The sequence below is a fragment of the Myxine glutinosa genome, chromosome 8, assembly GCF_964187855.1.
Source record: "Myxine glutinosa chromosome 8, kmMyxGlut1.1, whole genome shotgun sequence".
Lineage (NCBI taxonomy): Eukaryota > Metazoa > Chordata > Myxini > Myxiniformes > Myxinidae > Myxine > Myxine glutinosa.
The window spans coordinates 83,638,713-83,660,965 of NC_136268.1; the positions used below are offsets into that span (position 1 = coordinate 83,638,713).

The 22,253-nt window shown below is 42.5% G+C and overlaps 1 protein-coding gene across 5 annotated transcripts in view; it reads left to right on the forward strand.

The window, feature by feature from the left end:
* The first annotated feature begins 1,846 nt into the window (after nucleotides 1-1,846).
* The window catches only part of CSPP1 (centrosome and spindle pole associated protein 1), a 136,190-nt gene continuing 115,783 nt past the window's right edge, over nucleotides 1,847-22,253 (forward strand). For 3 of the 5 annotated variants that reach the window (XM_078783441.1, XM_078783443.1, XM_078783444.1), the window contains exons 1-4: nucleotides 1,847-2,034; nucleotides 5,674-5,795; nucleotides 14,453-14,543; nucleotides 14,729-14,835. In XM_078783441.1, the coding sequence (XP_078639567.1) occupies nucleotides 5,682-5,795; nucleotides 14,453-14,543; nucleotides 14,729-14,835 (312 nt within the window). In that variant the 5' untranslated portion in view covers nucleotides 1,847-2,034; nucleotides 5,674-5,681. Of the gene's footprint in view, nucleotides 2,035-2,244; nucleotides 2,439-5,673; nucleotides 5,796-14,452; nucleotides 14,544-14,728; nucleotides 14,836-22,253 lie in introns of those variants that run through there. The other 2 variants (XM_078783442.1, XM_078783445.1) reach the window with 1 other exon arrangement.

Sequence of the window (22,253 nt, forward strand, 5' to 3'; positions counted from 1 at the left end):
TGGGCTCCTTAAAATATTCCAGTCTTCTCATGGAAACCAAACTGAGCGCAATTTATGGAACAAATCAGGGCAGAACGTTTATTTGAAAGCACCATATACTTACTCATCCATAGTAGGAGTGCAGCTGTCCGTATATTACGTGAACATAAGTTCATGAAAACAAACACGTTAATTGTTATTTCATGTGTAAGGAAGACCTCGTTGAGACGTTTCACCTGTGTCCTGGCCCACGTAAGAAAAGGCTGTTTTTCATCACGCTCAGGCCGGTGACTGGTGTGAAGGGTTTTGGTTATATATAAATATATTTGTTCTTACCATTTTTACCATACAGTATAATAGTATATTGCCAACACAACACAACACAACACAACACAACATAACACGTGGAGTAGAGTGGAGTAGAGTGGAGTAGAGTAGAGTAGAGTAGAGTAGAGTGGAGTGGAGTGGAGTGGAGTAGAGTGGAGTAGCGTGGAGTGGAGTAGAGTGGAGTAGAGTAGAGTAGAGTGGAGTGGAGTAGAGTAGAGTGGAGTGGAGTGGAGTAGTGTGGAGTAGAGTAGAGTGGAGTAGCGTAGAGTAGAGTAGAGTGGAGTGGAGTAGAGTGGAGTGGAGTAGAGTGGAGTGCAGTGGAGTGGAATAGAGTAGTGTGGAGTAGAGTGGAGTGGAGTGGAGTAGAGTAGAGTGGAGTAGAGTGGAGTGGAGTGGAGTGGAGTAGAGTGGAGTAGAGTAGAGTAGAGTAGAGTAGAGTAGAGTGGAGTGGACTAAATTAATTAGAGAAAAATAAATAATTAAGATATGAAAAATGAAGTAGAAATATCATTAGAGGTGGATTGTGGTAAAGACAGTTACATATCAATGCGATTGATGGAGGTGGAAAGGGATGCTTGGTCGTGGTTTTGATTTCACTGGTTTCACGTGGTTTTGAAGGTCTGATTCGGTGTTGCACGTGTCAGCGGTGGGCGTGTCAACGATATGACGTCCCATCTGTATTTACGTTGTGGACGTTGAAGACATTTACGTTATTAGTTATTTGCATATTGTCTACTTAGTGCTAGATGTACAATTTATACCACACATTGATATGCAAGGAGTGGGTGTGTGTAGAGATGTGGTTATGTTATGACACAGGTATGATGGGCCAAATGCCCTTTTTCTGTCTTCATTACTTTCAGAGCGTGTGATAATTTATTACATAATCACGGATGTGTAATTGAAATAAGAATGACCACATTGTGACCTGCGACAAAATCCGGTAACGATTGGGAAACATTATTTAAAGGGTCAGTGCAAAAATTACGCACTGTTATTTTAAAACTCTACGTCATGGCCATGACAGTGTAGTTAGCGATAGTTTTTTTTTGTTTTTTTTTAGTAATTTGCGTTACGTAACGCTTGATTATGTAAAGCAACGCTTAATAATACCGTCATTTCATCTCAGTGCTGTGGTGGGTGGAGTCAAGTAACAGATGTATGGGTGGTCCAGCAGTTGTCCAACCAATGGGTGCACATTTCAAAAATAGACTCCCCCAAGTGCAGATACATTCAAACTACACTACCCCATGCCAAATAAATAAATTTAATAACGGATCATAGGAGAGAGAATAGATAGAAGGGAGTAGGGGTATGAGAATAACCTTTTGGTAAAATTAATGTGAGGAGGGGTAAAATAAGGAGGAAGGGGGTTATCAAAAATGCCACCATATTTGCGTACGTAATAAATAGAAGGTCCCGCCAAAAATCAGACATACATATGGGGGAGAAAGAGAAGGATGGTTTGATAGATTGCTGGTGATGTTGGTGGAATTGGTGGCAGAAAACGCGGAAATAGTACGAAGAAGAAGAAAACCTCGAGGAATAAAAGCACGTGATGTGGGGAGGGACTAACAAGGCGGAGCTAACGTAACTATGGAGTTAGTTAGCGTCTCGTAAATCGTAATATTTCCAGATCCTCAATTTCCTCTCCTTGTCTATCTATCCTTGTTTATACAGAGTTCCAATCATTCTCTACTTCTTGGCGTTGCCAATCTGCATGAGCCGGTAAGACTTATGCGCGTAATTAAATAAGAAAATTGTGGCAGAGGCAAATAAACGAATGAGCGAAAGATACAAACGAAAGAGCGAAGAGAATGAAACGAATTGAGAGAAAGAGCGAAGAGAATTAAACGAATTGAGAGAAAGAGCGAATCTGACAGGGAAATGGAGAGAGAGATTTAAAAAAAATGTCAATTTGCGACACTTTGCGACGCCGATGAGCATGAGGCCTACTGTCCCCAGGCTTGGTAACGGAGCCCGGCCATGGCGTGTTTTCGCGTTTTGTCTCGTCTCGTGTTACTCGGATCCTTTTCCTCTAGTTAATTGTGATTTTGTCATCGGGTCGCGTCGCGATGTCCGACGTGTATCGTTTCGACAATCTCGCAATGATTAATCATTGATTTCGAGAGGTTCGTGCGGTGACGCGCTACGTTTGAACTTTGAACTTCCCCGTCGAGATTTAAAAACACGTTAAAAAATGTCGGCACTTTGTTGGTCATTTCACGACTCCGACGTGTTTTGGTGTGTACTTTGTGTGGTGGAAACGAGGAAGGGTGGTTTGGCATGGGGCACACATTACTATTAGACTTAGTGTCTGCATTGGTATAATACAAAGATTGATAATGCGTACAAATAGAGCTTCTATCCCACGCTCCACTCCATGGAACAATATTTGCATCTTGTCAGGTATTGTAACTAAGGTGGGATTCACCACAGGCTGCTCCCAGGTGACCCCTCTGGCTTGAAGCGCATCGAGTGGATTCTCCACCCACCTGTTGATGTATCAAAGTCCCTCCCTCGTCCTCCCAATAGACTGGGTTGGAGGCGATGTCCCCTGGTAACACGACCTCATTTTAACCTCACCTGCTTCAATCCTGCATGTGATCTTGCAAATGGCACCATCCCTTGGATGGATGTTAAGCCGGGTATCCCATCTGCAAGCATTATTTGGTGGAAGGTAGCAATCCCCATCCCACGGCGTCCTTCGCAGGAGAGTAGGCGAGTTATCACTGACACCTTGAACAAATTCCAAATCTCCTTCTGTCAAACATCAGGCCTGGCCAGCGGGTTTGTGAAACACTTGGGTCAAAAACGTTCACCGGCCGACAATGTGGGAATGTTTGAGGCCCCTGTAAAAGCAATCGTTAACTAGTAGTTTCACCTTGCAACTACCCTTCACCATTTAAGCACATCACTGTTGATCCTTTTTTTTTTTTCTCTCACTAACCTCTCTGTTTTATCCCTTGTGCTGTGTCACCCCAAGACTTCCAATAGGTTGCCTTTGCTCGACTCAGATTGTGGGATTAGTTGTTTTCTGGTTATTATTTAAGTGTTGTATATAACTTTGGCAACAACAACAACGACAACATGCATTTTAAAGGCCATTTCCCCTGCTAGAGCGGGGGTTAGCCTTGCGGTCCCCATGACAATCTTCTCCATTTTGCCCTATTTTCTGCATCTCTCCTTGTTAACCCCCTTGCCCGCATTTCTTCTTCCACCATCTTTAGCCAAGTCTTTCTCGGTCTTCCCCGTCCTCTGCTTCCTTCTACATTCATTTTCACCACTCTTCTCAACCAGTCACTTTCATCCTTCCTCAACACATGACCAAACCATCTGAACCTGTTCCTCTTCACAGCATCCATCACAGGCTCTATTCCCATCATCTTTCGCAATTCATCATTTGTCTTCCTCTCTCTCAACGATACTCTGCACATCCGTCGAACCATTCACATTTCCACCCTTTCCAACCTTCGTTGCTGCTCTACGTTCATTACCCATGTCTCGCTCCCATAAATCATAACACTTCTCACACATGCAGCATACACCTTTCCCTTCAGCTTCAACGACACTCCCCTCATCATCAGCATGCCACTCAGTTCCCGAAACCTCTTCCATAACTTTGGCAATTGTATAATATTTTTCTTGGCTCACATCAGGTCTTTCTGCTACGTGGTATCTAATTTTTCAAAAGCACCATTGCACTTGCACTACATAACCAAAAGTATGTGGACACCCCTTCTAATTAGTGGATTCGGCTCTTTCAGCCACACCCATTGCTGACAGGTATATATAATCAAGCACACAGCCATGCAATCTCCACAGACAAACATTGGCAGTGGAATGGGCCGTACTGAAGAGCTCAGTGACTTTCGACTTGGCACCGTCATAGGATGCCACCTTTCCAACAAGTCAGTTCGTCAAATTTCTGCCCTGCTGGAGCTGCCTCGGTCAACTGTAAGTGCTGTTATTGTGAAGTGGAAACGTCTAGGAGCAACAACAGCTCAACCACGAAGTGGTAGGCCACACAAGCTCACAGAACGGGACTGCCGAGTGCTGTAGCACGTAAAAATCGTCTGTCCTCTGTTGCAACACTCACCACCGAGTTCCAAACTGCCTCTGGAAGCAACCTCAGCACAACTGTTCGTCGGGAGCTTCATGAAATGGTTTTCTACGGCCGAGCAGCCGCACACAAGCCCAAGATTACCATGCGCAATGCCAAGCGTCGGCTGTAGTGGTGTAAAGCTCACCGCCATTTGACTGGAGCAGTGGAAACGCGTTCTCTGGAGTGATGAATCACGCTTCACCATCTGGCAGTCCGACGGACTAATCTGGGTTTGGCGGATGCCAGGAGAACGCTACCTGCCCGAATACATAGTGCCAACTGTAAAGTTTTGTGGAGGAGGAATAATGGTCTGAGGCTGTTTTTCATGGTTTGGGCTTGGCCCCTTAGTTCCAGTGAAGGGAAATCTTAATGCTACAGCATACAATGACATTCTAGACGATTGTGTGCTTCCAACTTTGTGGCAACAGTTTGGGGAAGGCCCTTTCCTGTTTCAGCATGACAATGCCCCGTGCCCAAAGCGAGGTCCTTGCAGAAATGGTTTGTCCAGATCGGTGTGGAAGAACTTGACTGGCCATGCACAGAGCCCTGACCTCAACCCCATCGAACACCTTTGGGATGAATTGGAATGCCGACTGTGAGCCAGGTCTATTTGCCCAACATCAGTGCCCAACCTCGTTAATGCTCTTGTGGCTGAATGGAAGCAAATCCCCACAGCAATGTTCCAACATCTAGTGGAAAGCCTTCCCAGAAGAGTGGAGGCTGTTATCGCAGCAAATGGGGGACCAACTCCATATGAATGCCCATGATTTTGGAATGAGATGTTTCTCGAGCACATACGGGTGTGATGTTTGGGTGTCCACATACTTTTGGACATGTAGTGTACCATGAAGCAGTTAAGCAATAAATAAATAAATAAATTAAAGCATTTCTATATCTGATATGGTTTGTTGGACGTCTGTTTTTGTTGCCATTCACAAAGTCTTACCACCTATTGTGCGAGCGGGTGACATTGTTCCAGACAACTTGCTTTTGAACACAGAAGAGTAATAAACACTCCACTATTATGAGCCAGAAGTTTAGTTTGCTGACCACCATTTACAATTTCTAATTGGCAACCAGGCTGTTACTGAGGCTGTTGTGTTCCTTCGAGGTTACTGTTACTTAGGGGTGAGTGGGGGAACAACCATGCTGTAAACTGGCTTTAGGGTTAACTCAGAAATGCTATCTTTAAACCTTTTAAAATGAATAAACAAAACGTTGAAGCTTTGTTTAAAATCGTGCCCCACTGTTCCATCCTCCAGAATATCTCATGATGATGGGTACGCCAGATGATGAGTTGGAGAAGTTTCTAAATGAACAAAAGATCCGCCTTCTACAAGATCGAGCCACACTTGATCAAAACCTACCATATATAGATATTATGGTAAGGGTGTGTGTGTGTGTGTGTGTGTGTGTGTGTGTGTGTGTGTGTGTGTGTGTGTGTGTGTGTGTGTGTGTGTGTGTGTGTGTGTGTGTGTGTGTGTGTGTGTGTGTGTGTGTGTGTGTGTGTGTGTGTGTGTGTGTGTGTGTGTGTGTGTGTGTGTGTGTGTAAAACGAGATGTGTATGATGATTGACATTTCTTTTGGTGAGGGTTCTCCCGCTGATTTTTCCATATCTTTTGGTGGAAATCCACGATACTGTTTCTCATATATTTATATGTTTATTCTTTGTTGATGTGATTTTAATGTTTGTTAAACTACATTTATATGATATTTTATGTTTGTTCAACTACATTTCAAAGCATGAAAACCACAAACAATATAATTAATTGTACAGTAACGGCTAGATGTTACAAGTTAAAAGAAACTAAAGAATTAATTACATGGAAAACCTCAAATATAGTTTACCTATTGACCTGTAGCAAATGTGCGATGCAATATGTTGGTGCATTGATGGGTTGACTGACTGCCTGGACGCAACTGATGTTGTGGATCTACTGATGTACCATCTATTGATGTGGATCCATGATTGAGGTTGTGGATCCGCCGTTTGGAGAGGTCCTGGGCTGAAAGGATCGAAACCTCGAGGAAGAACGGTGCCCAGCTGATGATCCATGCGGTCGGGAAACTAGTCAATTGCTTACGGGTTCAGGTTCTTGCTTTCGGTGGAGAAACTATGTTTGAGATTTGCAATTTAAATAAAGTTGAATATGGGATGTTGTGAAATTAACATCATTTACAACAATCCTTTAAATTATTTATATTTAAGTTTAGGAACAACCGATACAACAACACAACAACATGCATTTTAAAGGCCATTTTCCCTGCTAGAGCGGGGGTTAGGAACAACCGATACTGTACAATTAATTGTGTGTGTGTGTGTGTGTGTGTGTGTGTGTGTGTGTGTGTGTGTGTGTGTGTGTGTGTGTGTGTGTGTGTGTGTGTGTGTGTGTGTGTGTGTGTGTGTGTGTGTGTGTGTGTGTGTGTGTGTGTGTGTGTGAATAAAAGAGAGAGATAGAATTGTGAGGAACAGAAATGCTTGGTGTGTTTTGTTATGAGGCCAGCGATTGACAGGGCGGTTCCTCGTTTGATAGCTGGTCTCTTTGGAGAGGGGTTTTCACCGTCATTTTTCAATGCTTCAATCATATTGATCTTGCTTTCTTTGTCAATTCTGGTGTCAAAGAATGCAAATGCCACTAGTACTGGGCTCATGTACCACGTGTGGCGGCCAAGTGCCTTCAAGGCTGCCTGAGCCATCTTCTGATTGATTTGTTCAAACTTTTCCAACTTCTTGAAGAGGTTAATGTCATTCAGGGGAGCCTCAATAGCTTGTGGAGCCCGAAACCAAGCCTGTACATACACAAGGCAGACAAAAATGTTGAAGGCTCGGAGTTCTCTCGCCTCTCGAAGTGTCAAGTGGAACTCTGACCGAAACATGAACACCTGCAGTGAATATAGTGCTTTTGCCATCCATCTGGCTCTGTGCATTGCTCCTGGAGCCATGATCCGGATTCCACGAGGTGGGATTCCTCCCATGTAGATGACAGTCAGTTCTAGGAGTTCACGATAATCATCTCGTGGCTGCTGATCTTTCAAACACACAAGAACGTTTTTGCTTCCAACACAGTGTCTACAGATCCCATTGAAGCCTTCCTCTCTGAGAATTGATCGTGAAGAAACTTCCTGTCCTCGGGGTTGGTGATTATGGCCTCCGAATCTGCATGCCTAAGATCAAACGTCTTCTCCAAGGAGGCCTTGAAGGATGCTTCCTTTTTCTCTTGGGTCGCACCACCCCGCTTTGCACCTTTTTGGAGGCTCCTCCATTCTTCATATAGCCTCTCCAAACGATGGATGCAGTGCTGCTTCGTCGTTGTAGGTAGGTGAGCTTTTTCCCAGAACTTCACAACCTCTTCAATGGTGAGGGTTGCACTCTCCTGGGCAGTGCGATTCTCCTTCTTCAGGTGATGGAAAAACAGGACAAGAGATTGATGCACAGTCGGGAGCTTTGCACCTTTGATGGCATCTCCAGAAGTGGACCCAATGAGATACACATTATCCTGAGCCCGAGTTTTCAATGAAACACTGGTACTAGCACATGCCATAACTGCAAAATAAGCAAGAATGTGGGTAAAATCCTGTTAATTCTTACTCCACAGGGTCACTCTCTACAAAAGAGCCACAGTCAATAAGTTAGGCCTACATATTACACACTAAAAAAGCGTACCCCGGGAACCTGTACAAAACATGCATGAAAATTGCCCAGATAGTGATCATAGGAAGTCTCAAAACTGTATGTATAATATATTGTATATATATAATGTATAATGTGTATTTATGTATATTTATTATTTAATGTATATTTACTATATATTTATTTTTAATATTATATTTAATGTATATATATAATTATGTATTTATTTTGTGTATATACAGCCCAAAAAATGGGAATTCCTATTTTTGCATGGGGGAAAATTCATCACTGATGTGGCACCCCTAAATATTATTGGATTCCATTCAAATTTGGTGTGGTTTCCTTTGACACCACAAGGAACAACAATAGACCATGTCCAGGAGAACATCTGCATTTTGATTTTTTGAAGCCCACCCTAATATGTATATATACATATATATATATATATATATATATAATTATGTATATATATATGTATATATATATATATGTATATATATATATATATATATATATATATATATATATATATATATACATACATACATACATACATACATACATACATACATACATACATACATACATACACTCAGTCACATGAAAAAGTAAGTACACCCCATGTAAAGTTTTGACTATTTCAACATACAGATATTTGATTCTCATTTCAACAATATTGATAGATAAAGGTGATATAATAAAACAAATATCATGAAACATTTACATTTTGTAGTCCATTGCATAATTTAAATAAACATAAATGCAAATTTCGCATGTGGAAAAAGTAAGTACACCCTTGGCTCTAATAGGTGGTATTGCCCCCTTTGGCAGAAACAACCTCAAGTAGGCGTTTCTTATAACTGTCTACCAGTCTCTGACATTGACTGGGAGAAATTTTTGCCCACTACTCCATGCAGAATTCTTTCACTTGTGCGATGTTTGAGGGGTTTCTTGCATGCACAGCTCGTTTCAAATCCCCCCACAACATCTCGATGGGATTTAGATCCGGGCTTTGACTTGGCCATTCCAGAACCCTCCATTTCTTTCTTTTCAGCCATTCCTTGGTGGATTTACTGGTATGTTTAGGGTCATTGTCATGTTGCAACGTCCACCTTCGGTTGAGCTTCAACTTTCCGACAGATAGCCTCACATTATCCTCAAGCACCCTCTGGTGCAATGAAGAATTCATAGTGGATTCTATGATGGTGAGCTGCCCAGGCCCTGATGCAGCAAAGCTGCCCCAAACCATCTTATTTCCACCACCATGCTTTACAGTTGGTATCAGGTTATTGTGGTCAAATGCTGTCTTTGGTTTTTGCCAAACATGTCTTCTGGTACTGTGGCCAAATAGCTCTACCGTTGACTCATCTGTCCAGAGCACATTGTTCCAGAAGTGCTGGTCTTTGCCAAGGTGTTAATTGGCAAACTTTAGTCTGCCCTGATCTTTCTGGACAGCAAAGGTTTCCTCCTCGCACACCTCCCATGTAGATCAAATTTGTGCAGCCTCTTTCTACTGGCAGACACGTTCACTTTGACATCAACAGTGGCAAGAGCTACCTGTAGGTCCCGTGATGACATTCTGGGGTTCTTAGAGACTTATTTCAGCATCTTGCGGTCTGCTCTCGGGATGACCTTGCTGGGGCGGCCTGGCCTGAACAAGTTGGCAGTTGTTTGGAATCTTCTCCACTTGTAGATGATCTTCCGGACAGTCGAATGATTGATTTCAAATTGTTTGGAGATCTTTTTGAATCCCTTCCCAGACTCGTAGGCATCTATAACCTTCTTTCTGAAGGCCTCAGAGAGCTCTTTTGATCTAGGCATGGTGATGCCGCACACTTCAACAACAAAGAGCAAACCAAACGAAATGTCTGAGGTTTAAATAAGACAGGTTCCTCCAAGATCCTCTCTAACGATGTTCTAATCATTTGCACCTGAGCTGGTGCACCTGATTCTAATTTTAGGTATTTGAAGTAGTGATAAATGTAGGGGTGTACTTACTTTTTCCATGTGTGAAATTTGCATTTATGTTTATTTAAATTATACAATGGACTACAAAATGTAAATGTTTCATGATATTTGTTATATTGTATCACCTTTATCTAACAATATTGTTGAAATGAAGATCAAATAGCTGTATGTTGAAATATGTTGAAAAAGTCAAAACTTTACATGGGGTGTACTTACTTTTTCATGTGACTGTGTGTGTATATATATATATATGTATGTATGTATATATATATGTATATGTATATATATATATATATATATATATATATATATATATATATATATATATATATATATATATATATATATATATATATATCGGCCATTATAAAGCTCGCAGTGTTAAGTGTGGAGATTGCGGCTGGCTCAATAGCGCAGTGGGCTGTTGACGCGTTATCAACGGAGGTTCGTGGTTCGAGCCCTGCATTGAGTCAGAATTTTTTCACACTTAGCCTCTCGCAGGAATTTGATTCCTGTTTATAAAATTGTAATTGAATTAATCTTCAATGCATTTCTACTTATTCACACATACATACACATACATACGCATGCATATAATACTTACGCTAACATTTGGGGTCTGTCTGGCAGGCATGTAAGACATCAGCCATTATAAAGCTCGCAGTGTTAAGTGTGGAAAAGTTCTGAGGAGAATGCGGCTGGCTCAATAGAGCAGTGGGCTGTTGACGCGTTATCAACGGAGGTCCGTGGTTCGAGCCCCGCATCGAGTCAGAATAGTACGGTTTTTCCCCCTTAGCAAGAGGTGGTTAGACCCTTGTCTTGTGAAGCTGACCGTCTCCGCTCCTGGTACTTGTAACGCTCTCCCGCGGGATGGAACGGATCAGGGTTATGGGTCCAGGGTTTATCCCGAATACCTTTATCCGCACCTCCGCAGAACAGGGAGGCAAGTACCGCTCGAACCCCGGTTTTAGATGTTATAATTGCCGAGCGGTTTTAGCAACACGACGTTCGAGCCATTACCAAAGACTAAACCCGATCCTGAAACGTTGGCCAAAATCGCGCCACAGGTATTCAATGAGGGAAAAGACAAGGACGAACGGATGTGAATAAGAAGAAGGCAAAAGTAGGAAATAACAGGATTTATTACTACTAATTATGTACAAGTCAAAAGAAACCAAGGAAGATGGAAAGATACGAAAATAAAGACAGAAGGAGTAAGACACAGTGCAATTATTAACTTATACAAGCTTACTTATACCCAGGGACAAGACACACAAAACAAACTCACGTACACAAAAGGATGGAAAGGCAGGGATGGTACGGGTCGGCAGAGGAGGGTCCAGGTAGATGGTGGCGTCGAGGTTCGGCTCCAAGCTCGCGCTTTGGTCCACGCTTGTGGGTTCGAGGCGAAACCCGGCACACAGCCCCGCTTCGGGCTGGCAGCGAGGAGCCGGCAGCTCCACGTATTCGGTTTCACACCGGCAGCTGTCTCACGCGTCCTCCGCCTCCTGCGTCTCAGACGCTCTTTTACCACTCCGCCGAATCTGCCTCTGGTCCAGCGCACCTCCCTCAAAACCCGCTCTCCGCTTCTCCTCAACTGGACTCTTACGCACTTCTCTGGTGTGGGGGGCGCCGCGTGACGGGTTTTATAGCGCCACACCCTGGAACGCTCGCGAAACTGCCCGATCGTTCTCTCTCCGCCCTCTCAAGCCAAACCCCTTATCCTTGGTTGGTTGATCGGGGCTGGTTCACTCCCCCTTCCCATGACGAGGTGGAGACACGCCTTTCTTCTCCGAGCTGACCGCGTGCTCAATGGAGGGCGAATGCAGTTGGCAATGCGAATCGCGATGGTGATGCCAATAACCCCATCCAAAGTTACTGGCATTTTGAAGATGCCATGGGGGCGTCGGAGGGATCCTATCTTATGTCATCTGATGCAATGCAGAGTCAACTAATGGGAAACAGAGCCTTAATCTACATAGAATAAGAAATAACTATTTATAAGGGTATATGGTGGCCTACGTGCATGCGATGGATTAACTAAGGGGACGACCTATGATCTTTACACTTAAACGGAGGTATTTACAACGATCATTACACTTACACAGGGTGATATTTACAACAATTACACAGGATTCTCAAATCCGCAACAATAGATATATATATTGTACAAGACTCTTGGAGGAGCTGTAACACACACACACACACACACACACACACACACACACACACACACACACCCACACACACACACACACACACACACACACACACACACACCAAGAAGACATGAGCCAACAACGGATGTGACCTTTGCTAAACAAAAATTCTGACCTCAATCGAAGTTACGTAACATCCTGAAGAACTCTTGGGACTGTTGAAGTCGTAATTGTACCATCGCTTCTCTCTAGTTAGCACGGAAATTGGGGAGACCTCTTCCCCCCTCCCTCCTCTCCCCTCTGGGATAGCAATCCATGGGGTTTAGCCATGCTGTTTTCTCCAAATGCTGAACGTCAAACGAGGAAGCAGCACGCACCATCAGAAGTGTAGTATGACTCTGTCAAAGTCAGAATTGTATCACAGACCTCCCGAACACTCAGACCATTATGCCACTGAATTTGGTTGTTGTTAGCGAAAAATACATTGGACTGGGATTCAATTTCTAAATCTGGCCCGCTGGTTGCATCATTACTGAGACGTGGCTGGGCTGCTGATGCTGTGCCCTCTGTACGTTGCGGCAGGAATTTGTAATTCGTTCAGGGTGTCATTGATAGCTCGCCTCTTCGGAAAGACATTGTGTGATATTTAACATCCACTAACTTATGCTTGCCAATGGGACACCCAGATTAACGTCCAACCAAGGGATGGTGCAAATGATGCAATGTTGTGTATGTCAAACACTGGCACCAGTTAATGCTATGTTTGTAGCAATTGCAATGCTATTTACTTTTTAAGATATGTGTTAACTGATTATAATAAAGATATGTCTATCTGATTACTAAATGAATGTTAACTAATTATAATACAGATATTATAATGAAGATATCGGATGAAAAATGACGACTTTAGAAAATTGACCTCAAGATGACCTTTGACCTTACAATCAATAAGCTTCTCAGTTGTGACTACCTCTACAACTTGGTAAAGTTTCACGACTATTGCTTTATAATTGTGAACTGTAGGCGATTGACAGACAAGCAAACATGAAGACGTCATGCAGAGCACGATACTTGCAAAATCCACCACCCCCCTCCCCCCCCCCAAAAAAGGTTGCCATGGATACATCAAATTGTCTATTTCATCAAGATTAAAATTGACGATCTTGCTCAAAGCTCAGGTCAATCGGATTAAAATTGATGATTTTTAAGATACAAATTGATGATGTTAGAAGTTTGACCTTGAGTTGACCTTTGACCTTTTGACATAAACAGGGGTTCGTTTCCCAATTCAGTGAGGCATGGTGCAATCGCCGTTTACTTTTCAAGTTGATCGGATGAAAAGCGACGATTTTTCAGATTGAAATTGATGATTTTAGAAGTTTGACCTTTTGACCTTTGACCTTTAAAATAGTTGGTTTCCCAATTCAGTGAGGCACTGTGCAATTGCTGTTTAAAATTTTCAAGTCAATCGGATGAAATTGCCGGTTTTACCGCAATTAAAGTACTATTTAAGCTCTTTAAAATGGAAAATCGATGATTTTGGAAGTTTGACCTTGAGTTGACCTTTGACCTTTTGACGTCAAAAATAGTTTTTCGCAATTTAGTGACCCAATATGCAAATGCTGTTCAATTTTTCAAGTCAATCTGATGAAAAATGACAATTTTAGAAATTCGACCTCAAGAAGACCATTGACCTCAAAATCAGTAGGCTTCTTCCTTATGACCAACTCTACCATCTGGTTAACTTTCGTGAAGATTGGTTTAAAATTGTGACCTGTAGGCGATTTACAGACAGAATAACGAACAAGACAAACCAATATACTTGAAAAATCTTCATTTTTGAAAGTAACAAACAGACAGAATAACAAAGTCGAACGACCAATATACTTGAAACATCTTCGATTTCGTAAGTAACAAACAAACAGGTATTTGTTATTCGGGCTTGTAATATTTGATGTCAGTTGCTAAGTTGCTTTTCTAACTACAATCAATAAAAAAATGACTAATAAGGGTCCAAGTCTGTAATTGCCTAGCATCGTGAGAGCTGTATGACACCACGAGGCTGCTTCCACATTGAACCACCACCAGGAAAAATAATATAAAATGGAATATCTTCTTTTTTAGAGTAGAAATCAAATTGACGTACTCCATCTTTTACAAGACCTTCAGTTTCTGCTTAAAGTGCGGTATTGAGTTGTTCTGAGATATCAGGGTGATATTTAGTTGTGGTGGTGTAATGATCAACATTGAATTGGTATTGGTGTTTGAATTTATATTTTCCAGGCTAAACAACAGTCCTTGAACTCTGAACAAGAGGACAAACCTTGTAAGGAATTTGGCCCTCCATTCAACAGAGAAAAAGGTGTTTCAACAGGTAAAGATGGCACAATTTGAAATTCATAATTTAACCTTACTTTGCTGTTTTCCTCTTTGTTCAGTACTTTCTTAACCCCTGTTTTATCGGCAGATGTTCTAGTCTAGTGAGTTTGACTTGTTTGTAATATTGCAGGCCGATTCATACTGATTGTTATATTCATCAAACATACGGCTGCGTTGCAGGTGAACTAATTCAACCCATGAGCTTTGTGATAGGTCAGGAATATGAACAGAGGAGGCAACATCTTAAGGAAGAATTGCTGCAAGACTTTTGCCGCTACATGGCAGAGGTTGGTTTTCTGTGTATTTCAGGATATTTACTTATTTTATTTTCACAAGCATCCTATATTTATTAGAAGGGGTATGTTCATTATTTGTGTGCGCGCGTGCGTGCGTGCATGTATTTATTTTTACCATTTGAGCTTTTATCAAATTCTACCTTTATTTGGAGAATATGGAGAAGACAAATTAATAATTGAGTCAAAATGTCAAAGGGCAAAGTCACATTGAGTCGAAATAGGCCTTATTAGCCCATCAGCCACTGCACTGCTGGAGACTGCTGTGATTTTTTTTAAAATCACTTTTGTGTTGCTTTATTCGTTTGCCATTTGAGCTTCAGTGTGTCTGTCCAGGCCATAACTTTTTCTTTTTTTAACCATTGGAGCTTTTGTCATAAAATTTTCAACAAAACTTTATTATGAGAATATGGAGAACAATAAATAATAAAACTTATATATTTTTTGCTGCTGTTTTCATCAGGTTTAGTGTGAGTACAAAGCAGATGGGCCAGGCTGGGCATTTTGAGATCCTTTCTCATTAGCTATGCCACTGAAGGTGGACGTAGGTTCTTTTTTCACCCTGTCTGTTTGTCTGAGAACTGAATATCTCAAAAAGTTGTGGATGTATTCAGACAAAATTTGGTGGACAGGTTGAGTGTGTGACAAGCAGGGTGCGATTTTAAAAATTTCCAGTGTGTGGGATTGGGGGGGATAAAATTGACACATCATGGGGGTTTTTTTTTTTTGTTATTTCTTACTTTTACAACTTGCAAGCTATACATAACAATTGTGACATAAAGCTGAAAAGTCACATTACAATTAAAATATATAGCTATTGCATTCCTCACACCGAAAAAAAAAAAGTAATGAAAAAATAATACTGGAACTATGTAAGCTCGACATGTACAGAATCAAAACTTATTACCACTTCAATCAAAGTTTGATGTACATTTATATTGATAAAAGCCAGATAGAAAATTAAAATTGAATTTATGAACACCAATTTTGCCGAGATTCCCATAGTTTTCTGCTAGTACCGGGAAATGTACCTACCTTCGGGAGAGTAACAAGACCGATAGTCAAACAACGGCACAGCCTGCCTTGGATCTGCTTTCCCCCTGTCATGTGACCAGATCCTCAGCTCTGATTGGTGGACGTTTGTGAGGGACATAATACATACACTGGATGGACAGATAAACACTGTTCCAGACGGCATTGCCCCATGGGCTACACCATTAAAAATATGGCTGCCGAACGATCATTTTTTTGGTATAATTTGATCAGTCATCATCATTTTTTTTTCTCGAACAATTTTCCCAAGATTACGCTAAATACATTTCATACTGATTGGATCAAGCATTCTACTTGTTTATTTATGTCATCATGATGAAGGCTCATATGACATCATTAACATGTGTTATTCCCCATGGGGAGTGCTTTACAATGATCCACCTTTCAATTTTTACGATGGAGCGGTTTCAAAGATATAGAAGTGCAAAGATTTTCGGTTTTTCCAAGATGGCACCCACACCACGTGATCTATGACGTCGTACTTGTCATTACAATTATACCAGAGGAGGAGCTCCTATGGTGAAAATTCCGTGTCAATCGGACCAACGGTTGCAGAGAAAACTGATTTTAAAGGGAATAAACCTGCAAAATGCCAGCGGAAGGAGCATACATACATACATACAGTCATGTGAAAAAGTAAGTACACCCCATGTAAAGTTTTGACTTTTTCAACATATTTCAACATACAGCTATTTGATCTTCATTTCAACAATATTGATAGATAAAGGCGATATAATATAACAAATATCATGAAACATTTACATTTTGTTGTCCATTGTATAATTTAAATAAACATAAATGCAAATTTCGCGTGTGGAAAAAGTAAGTACACCCCTACATTTATCACTACTTCAAATACCTAAAATTAGAATCAGGTGCACCAGCTCAGGTGCAAATGATTAGAACATCGTTAGAGAGGATCTTGGAGGAACCTGTCTTATTTAAACCTCAGACATTTAGTTTGGTTTGCTCTTTGTTGTTGAAGTGTGTGGCGTCACCATGCCTAGATCAAAAGAGCTCTCTGAGGCCTTCAGAAAGAAGGTTATAGATGCCTACGAGTCTGGGAAGGGATTTAAAAAGATCTCCAAACAATTTGAAATCAGTCATTCGACTGTCCGGAAGATCATCTACAAGTGGAGAAGATTCCAAACAACTGCCAGCTTGTTCAGGCCAGGCCGCCCCAGCAAGTTCAGCCCGAGAGCAGTCCGCAAGATGCTGAAAGAAGTCTCTAAGAACCCCAGAATGTCATCATGGGACCTGGAGGTAGCTCTTGCCACTGTTGATGTCAAAGTGCACGAGTCTACCATTAGAAAGAGGCTGCACAAATTTGATCTACATGGGAGGTGTGCCAGGAGGAAACCTTTGTTGGCCAGAAAGAACATCAGGGCAAGACTAAAGTTTGCCAATGAACACCTCGGCAAAGACCAGCACTTCTGGAACAATGTGCTCTGGGCAGATGAGTCAAAGGTAGAGCTATTTGGCCACAGTACCAGAAGACATGTTTGCCAAAAACCAAAGACAGCTATTTGACCACAAGAACCTGATACCAACTGTAAAGCATGGTGGTGGAAATATTATGGTTTGGGGCAGCTTTGCTGCATCAGGGCCTGGGCAGCTCACCATCATATAATCCACTATGAATTATTCATTGTACCAGAGGGTGCTTGAGGATAATGTGAGGCCATCTGTCGGAAAGTTGAAGCTCAACCGAAGGTGGACCTTGCAACATGACAATGACCCTAAACATACCAGTAAATCCACCAAGGAATGGCTGAAAAGAAAGAAATGGAGGGTTCTGGAATGGCAAAGTCAAAGCCCGGATCTAAATCCCATCGAGATGTTGTGGGGGGATTTGAAAACGAGCTGTGCATGCAATTGTGCATGCTGTGCAACAATCTTTTGTTGAATAAATTATTGCAAAGTCAACTTTTCATTGTTTTTTGTTCTATTAGATCACCTTTATCTATTGATACTGTTTAAATACAACAACATGCATTTTAAGGCCATTTTCCCTGCTAGAGCGGGGGTTAGCCTTGCGGTCCCCATGACAATCTTCTCCATTTTGTCCTATTTTCTGCATCTCTCCTTGTTAACCCCCTTGCCCGCATTTCTTCTTCCACCATCTTTAGCCAAGTCTTTCTCGGTCTTCCCCGTCCTCTACTTCCTTCGACATTAATTTCCATCACTCTTCTCAACCAGTCACTTTCATCCTTCCTCAACACATGACCAAACCATCTCAACCTGTTCCTCTTCACAGCATCAATCACAGGCAATATTCCCATCATCTTTCGCAATTCATCATTTGTCTTCCTCTCTCTCAACGATACTCCGCACATCCATCGAACCATTCGCATTTCCACCCTTTCCAGCCTTCGTTGCTGCTCTACGTTCATTACCCATGTCTCGCTCCCATAAATCATAACACTTCTCACACATGCAGCATACACCTTTCCCTTCAGCTTCAGCGACACTCTCCTCCTCATCAGCACGCCACTCAGTTCCCGAAACTTCTTCCATGCACATCTCACTCGAGCAACCGTTGCCGAGTCTGATCCACCTTCTCCATTCAGCATGTCTCCGAGGTAGCAAAATGTTTTCACACCTTCCAGCTTCACGCCGTCTCCAAGATCCAACTCAACATTTCCTCCATCTGCAGCTCCCTCTGTGCACACCTTACATTTGAATGTAGCTGCCACACTGGTAAATGACCCTCTCAGACCACTACATTTTTGATGAACCCACTCAGCGCACATTGTACATTGAATGGAGTTCACTCCGACACCGTTCATGCACACAGCACACGGCCACTTCCCAGTTCTTTCCACCTCACCACATGCTTTACCACTTGCCATCACCTTCCTCTTTCCGATATTCACCTTCAGACCTTTTGTCTCCATACATTCCTTCCACTTGTTCATCTTTTCCTTCAGTCCATCCATACTTTCCGCAATCAACACCAGATCATCTGCATACAACAACTCCCACGGTAAACCCTCCTTTACGGTCTGAGCCAGCACCTCCATCACAGCTACAAATAGTAGTGGACTTAGTACCGACCCCTGATGCACTCCCACCTTCACCTCAAACTCACCACTGTTCCTGTCCTTACAGCTGTGCGCGCTCTTTTGTACATTGCCATCACTCCTCTGATCAACCATTCCTCCACTCCTAACTTCCTCAATGCCCATGTCAATACTTTGCGTGGAAACCTATCTAATGCTTTCTCCAGATCAACAAACCCAAAAAACAACTTCTTCCTCTTCTCCATGTACGTCTCTTGCAACTGCCTCACAATGAAAAGCGCATCTGTCGTTCCTCTTCCTGGCATAAATCCAAACTGCATTTCGTCGATCTTCACTTTCTTCCTTATCCTCCTCTCCAACATCCTTTCCAATACCTTCATTCCATGCTCCAATAACTTTATCGCTCGGTACGAGCCACACTCCAGAGGGTCACCTTTCCCCTTGTATAGAGGGACGAGGGTACTCAGTTCCCAATCCACTGGAATCCGGCCTTCTTTCGCCACCAGATTACAGATCTCTGTCATTCTCTTCACACCCCAACTTTCTGCTGCCTTCAACATATCTCCCACAACTCCCGTCGGCCCTCCCGCTTTTCCACTCTTCATTGCTTTTATCACTTCCTCAACTTCCTTCTCGGTTATCTTCTCTGCCAGTCCTAAAACTGGGTTACTCTCTATGTTGCCATCCCATTCATTCTCTGTATTCAACGGCATTTCCATATATCTTTTCCATCTTCCTTTAATTCCATCTGGGTCGACAACGATTTGTCCCACTTCATCCTTCAAGCAACTCACCCCCATCACATCACACCTCTCTTTCGCTATGCGCTTTGCAATCCTGAATACTGCTTTCTGACCCTCTTCCGAATCCAAGCGTTCTCCGAACATTTTCCTGCATGCCTCCTGCGCGTTTGCTACCTCTTTCTTTGCAGCCTTCCTGGCTGCCTTATAACTTTCATGCTCTGCTGTTTCTGCTCCCATACCCTTCGCCTTCTGCCACTCCTTGAACTTCTTCCTCTTCTCATCAATCCTCTTTCCAACTTCATCATCCCACCACCATGTTTCCGAGTGCCTGGGTGGTCCTTTTGTCCATCCACATACCTCACCAACGGCTCCCAACAGACTAGCTTTCATTGACATCCAATCACTTTCAAGCTCAACCACATCATCCTCTACCCTACTCAGCCTCTCTTTTAATGCCTCCCTTACTGTCACGTCTTTCAACCTCCACACCTTCATTCTTGGTTGGTACTTCACCCACCACGCTCTCCTCGCACCTTTCACCCTTATGTCGCAGACAAACAAGTGGTGCTGTGAAACAGCCTCCTCCCCCGGGATCACCTTTGTGTCCCGGAGGTGCCCCCTATCTCGGCTACGCACCATCAGGTAGTCAACGGTTGTCGTCGACCCACCTGACGTGTATGTAACAAGCTTATTATCCTCTTTCTGGAACTGAGTATTACAAATCAACAAATCAGCTCCATCAGCAAACTCCAAAATCCTTTCACCTTCTCCATTTCTCACACCATATCCGTAACCCCCATGAACTCCCTCAAAACCATCCATACTCCTTTCCACATGTCCATTCAGGTCACCTCCCACCACAACAACTTCCTCATCTTTCACGTTTTCCATCAGCTTCTCTATCGCACACCAGAACTTGTCCTTCTCTTCATCGCTTCGACCAACCTGCGGAGCATATCCCGAGATGACGTTCACCAAGAGCTTTCCAATCATCATTTTCACCATCATCAACCTATCACTCACTCTAGTCACACTCACCACACTGTCTGCAAACTCCTCAGAAAACAGGACACCAACACCATTCACGCCCTCCGGGCACCCTTGCCACACAAACTTGTATTTCTGTCCCTGCCTACCCTTCACCATTCTCACACCACTTCCCTTCCATCTCGTCTCTTGCACACAACAAACTCCCCCACTGTTTAAATGAAGATCAAATATTGGTATGTCCACATATGTTAAAAAGATTTTAAAAACATTTCATGGGGTGTACTTACTTTTTCCATATGCGAAATTTGCATTTATGTTTATTTAAATAATACAATGGACTACAAAATGTAAATGTTTCATGATATTTGTTATATTATATCACCTTTATCAATATTGTTGAAATGAAGATCAAATAGCTATATGTTGAAATATGTTGAAAAAGTCAAAACTTTACATGGGGTGTGCCTAGTTTTTCACGTGACTGTACATCCAAAACCGCTCCGTGTTAATACATGCATGTTAATACATGTACAATGTACATACATGCATACAGACAGACAAAATGGCATTCCCCCACGGGCTACACTGTCAAAAGACAACAAAGCTTGGGAGATTGCATTTAATGGTGACTGCCGATGAACGCCGAGTCATGTGCCCCACCCACCAGACCCCGTATGAGGAACGGCGTCACTTCCTTTTTACAATTCACCAAATTGAAGCAATACTGTAGCAATGCAATTGCACCATACACAGATCACTACATATGCACCATACACAGAGTAAGATTTTTATTTACAGCGTAGCCCTGTGGAATATTTTAATAATTATGATTTACTCGGTCACGTTGTACAGGCGCCATCTGGAAAAATCGAAAAATGTTGCACCTCCATATCTCTGAAACCACTCCTTGATAAAAATTGAAACATGGCTTATTGTAAAGAACTCCCCATGGAGAATAAGATATGTTAATTATTATGTCGTCTGTACCTTATTTATGACGTCATAATTCGACAAGTATAACGCTTCATCTGATCAGCATTAAAAAAAAATTCTCTGCCAGGCTGTTGGCTAGACTGTATAGTTTTTGGCCCTATCTCCCAATGGTGAAGAATCACTTTAAAAATTATAGTAGCCAGATCCGAATCCAGATCTTCACCAAAATCGAATCATTTCGTCCTTGTTACATACGCTACATATCTGCCTAATTTCGTCCGAATCCGTCCACAACTTTCAGATATTTTGTTCACAAACGGAAAGGCCTTTCACTCACTCGCTCACCGCAGGCAGGTTGGTGGTCTTTCTGTCTTCTACCGACTCCTCTCCGGCCTTGCTCCCCCAGCTCTCTCTGTGCTCTATCCCCCCTAATATTCCTACAGGTCGCACAATATCTGCCAGCAACCCTCTTATGGTTAAACTGCCAAAATCTAGGCTCTCTGCTCACCTTCACTCTTTCATTCCCCTTTTCGCCCGCCTCTGGAACAAACTCCCCCACTCCCTTCAATCCCACTCCTCCCTCCAGGTCTTTAAACAGCTGTTCACCACTATCTCTTATCTTCCCCCATCCAAAACCTTCATCATTTCTACCCCCGATAATTCACCCCAG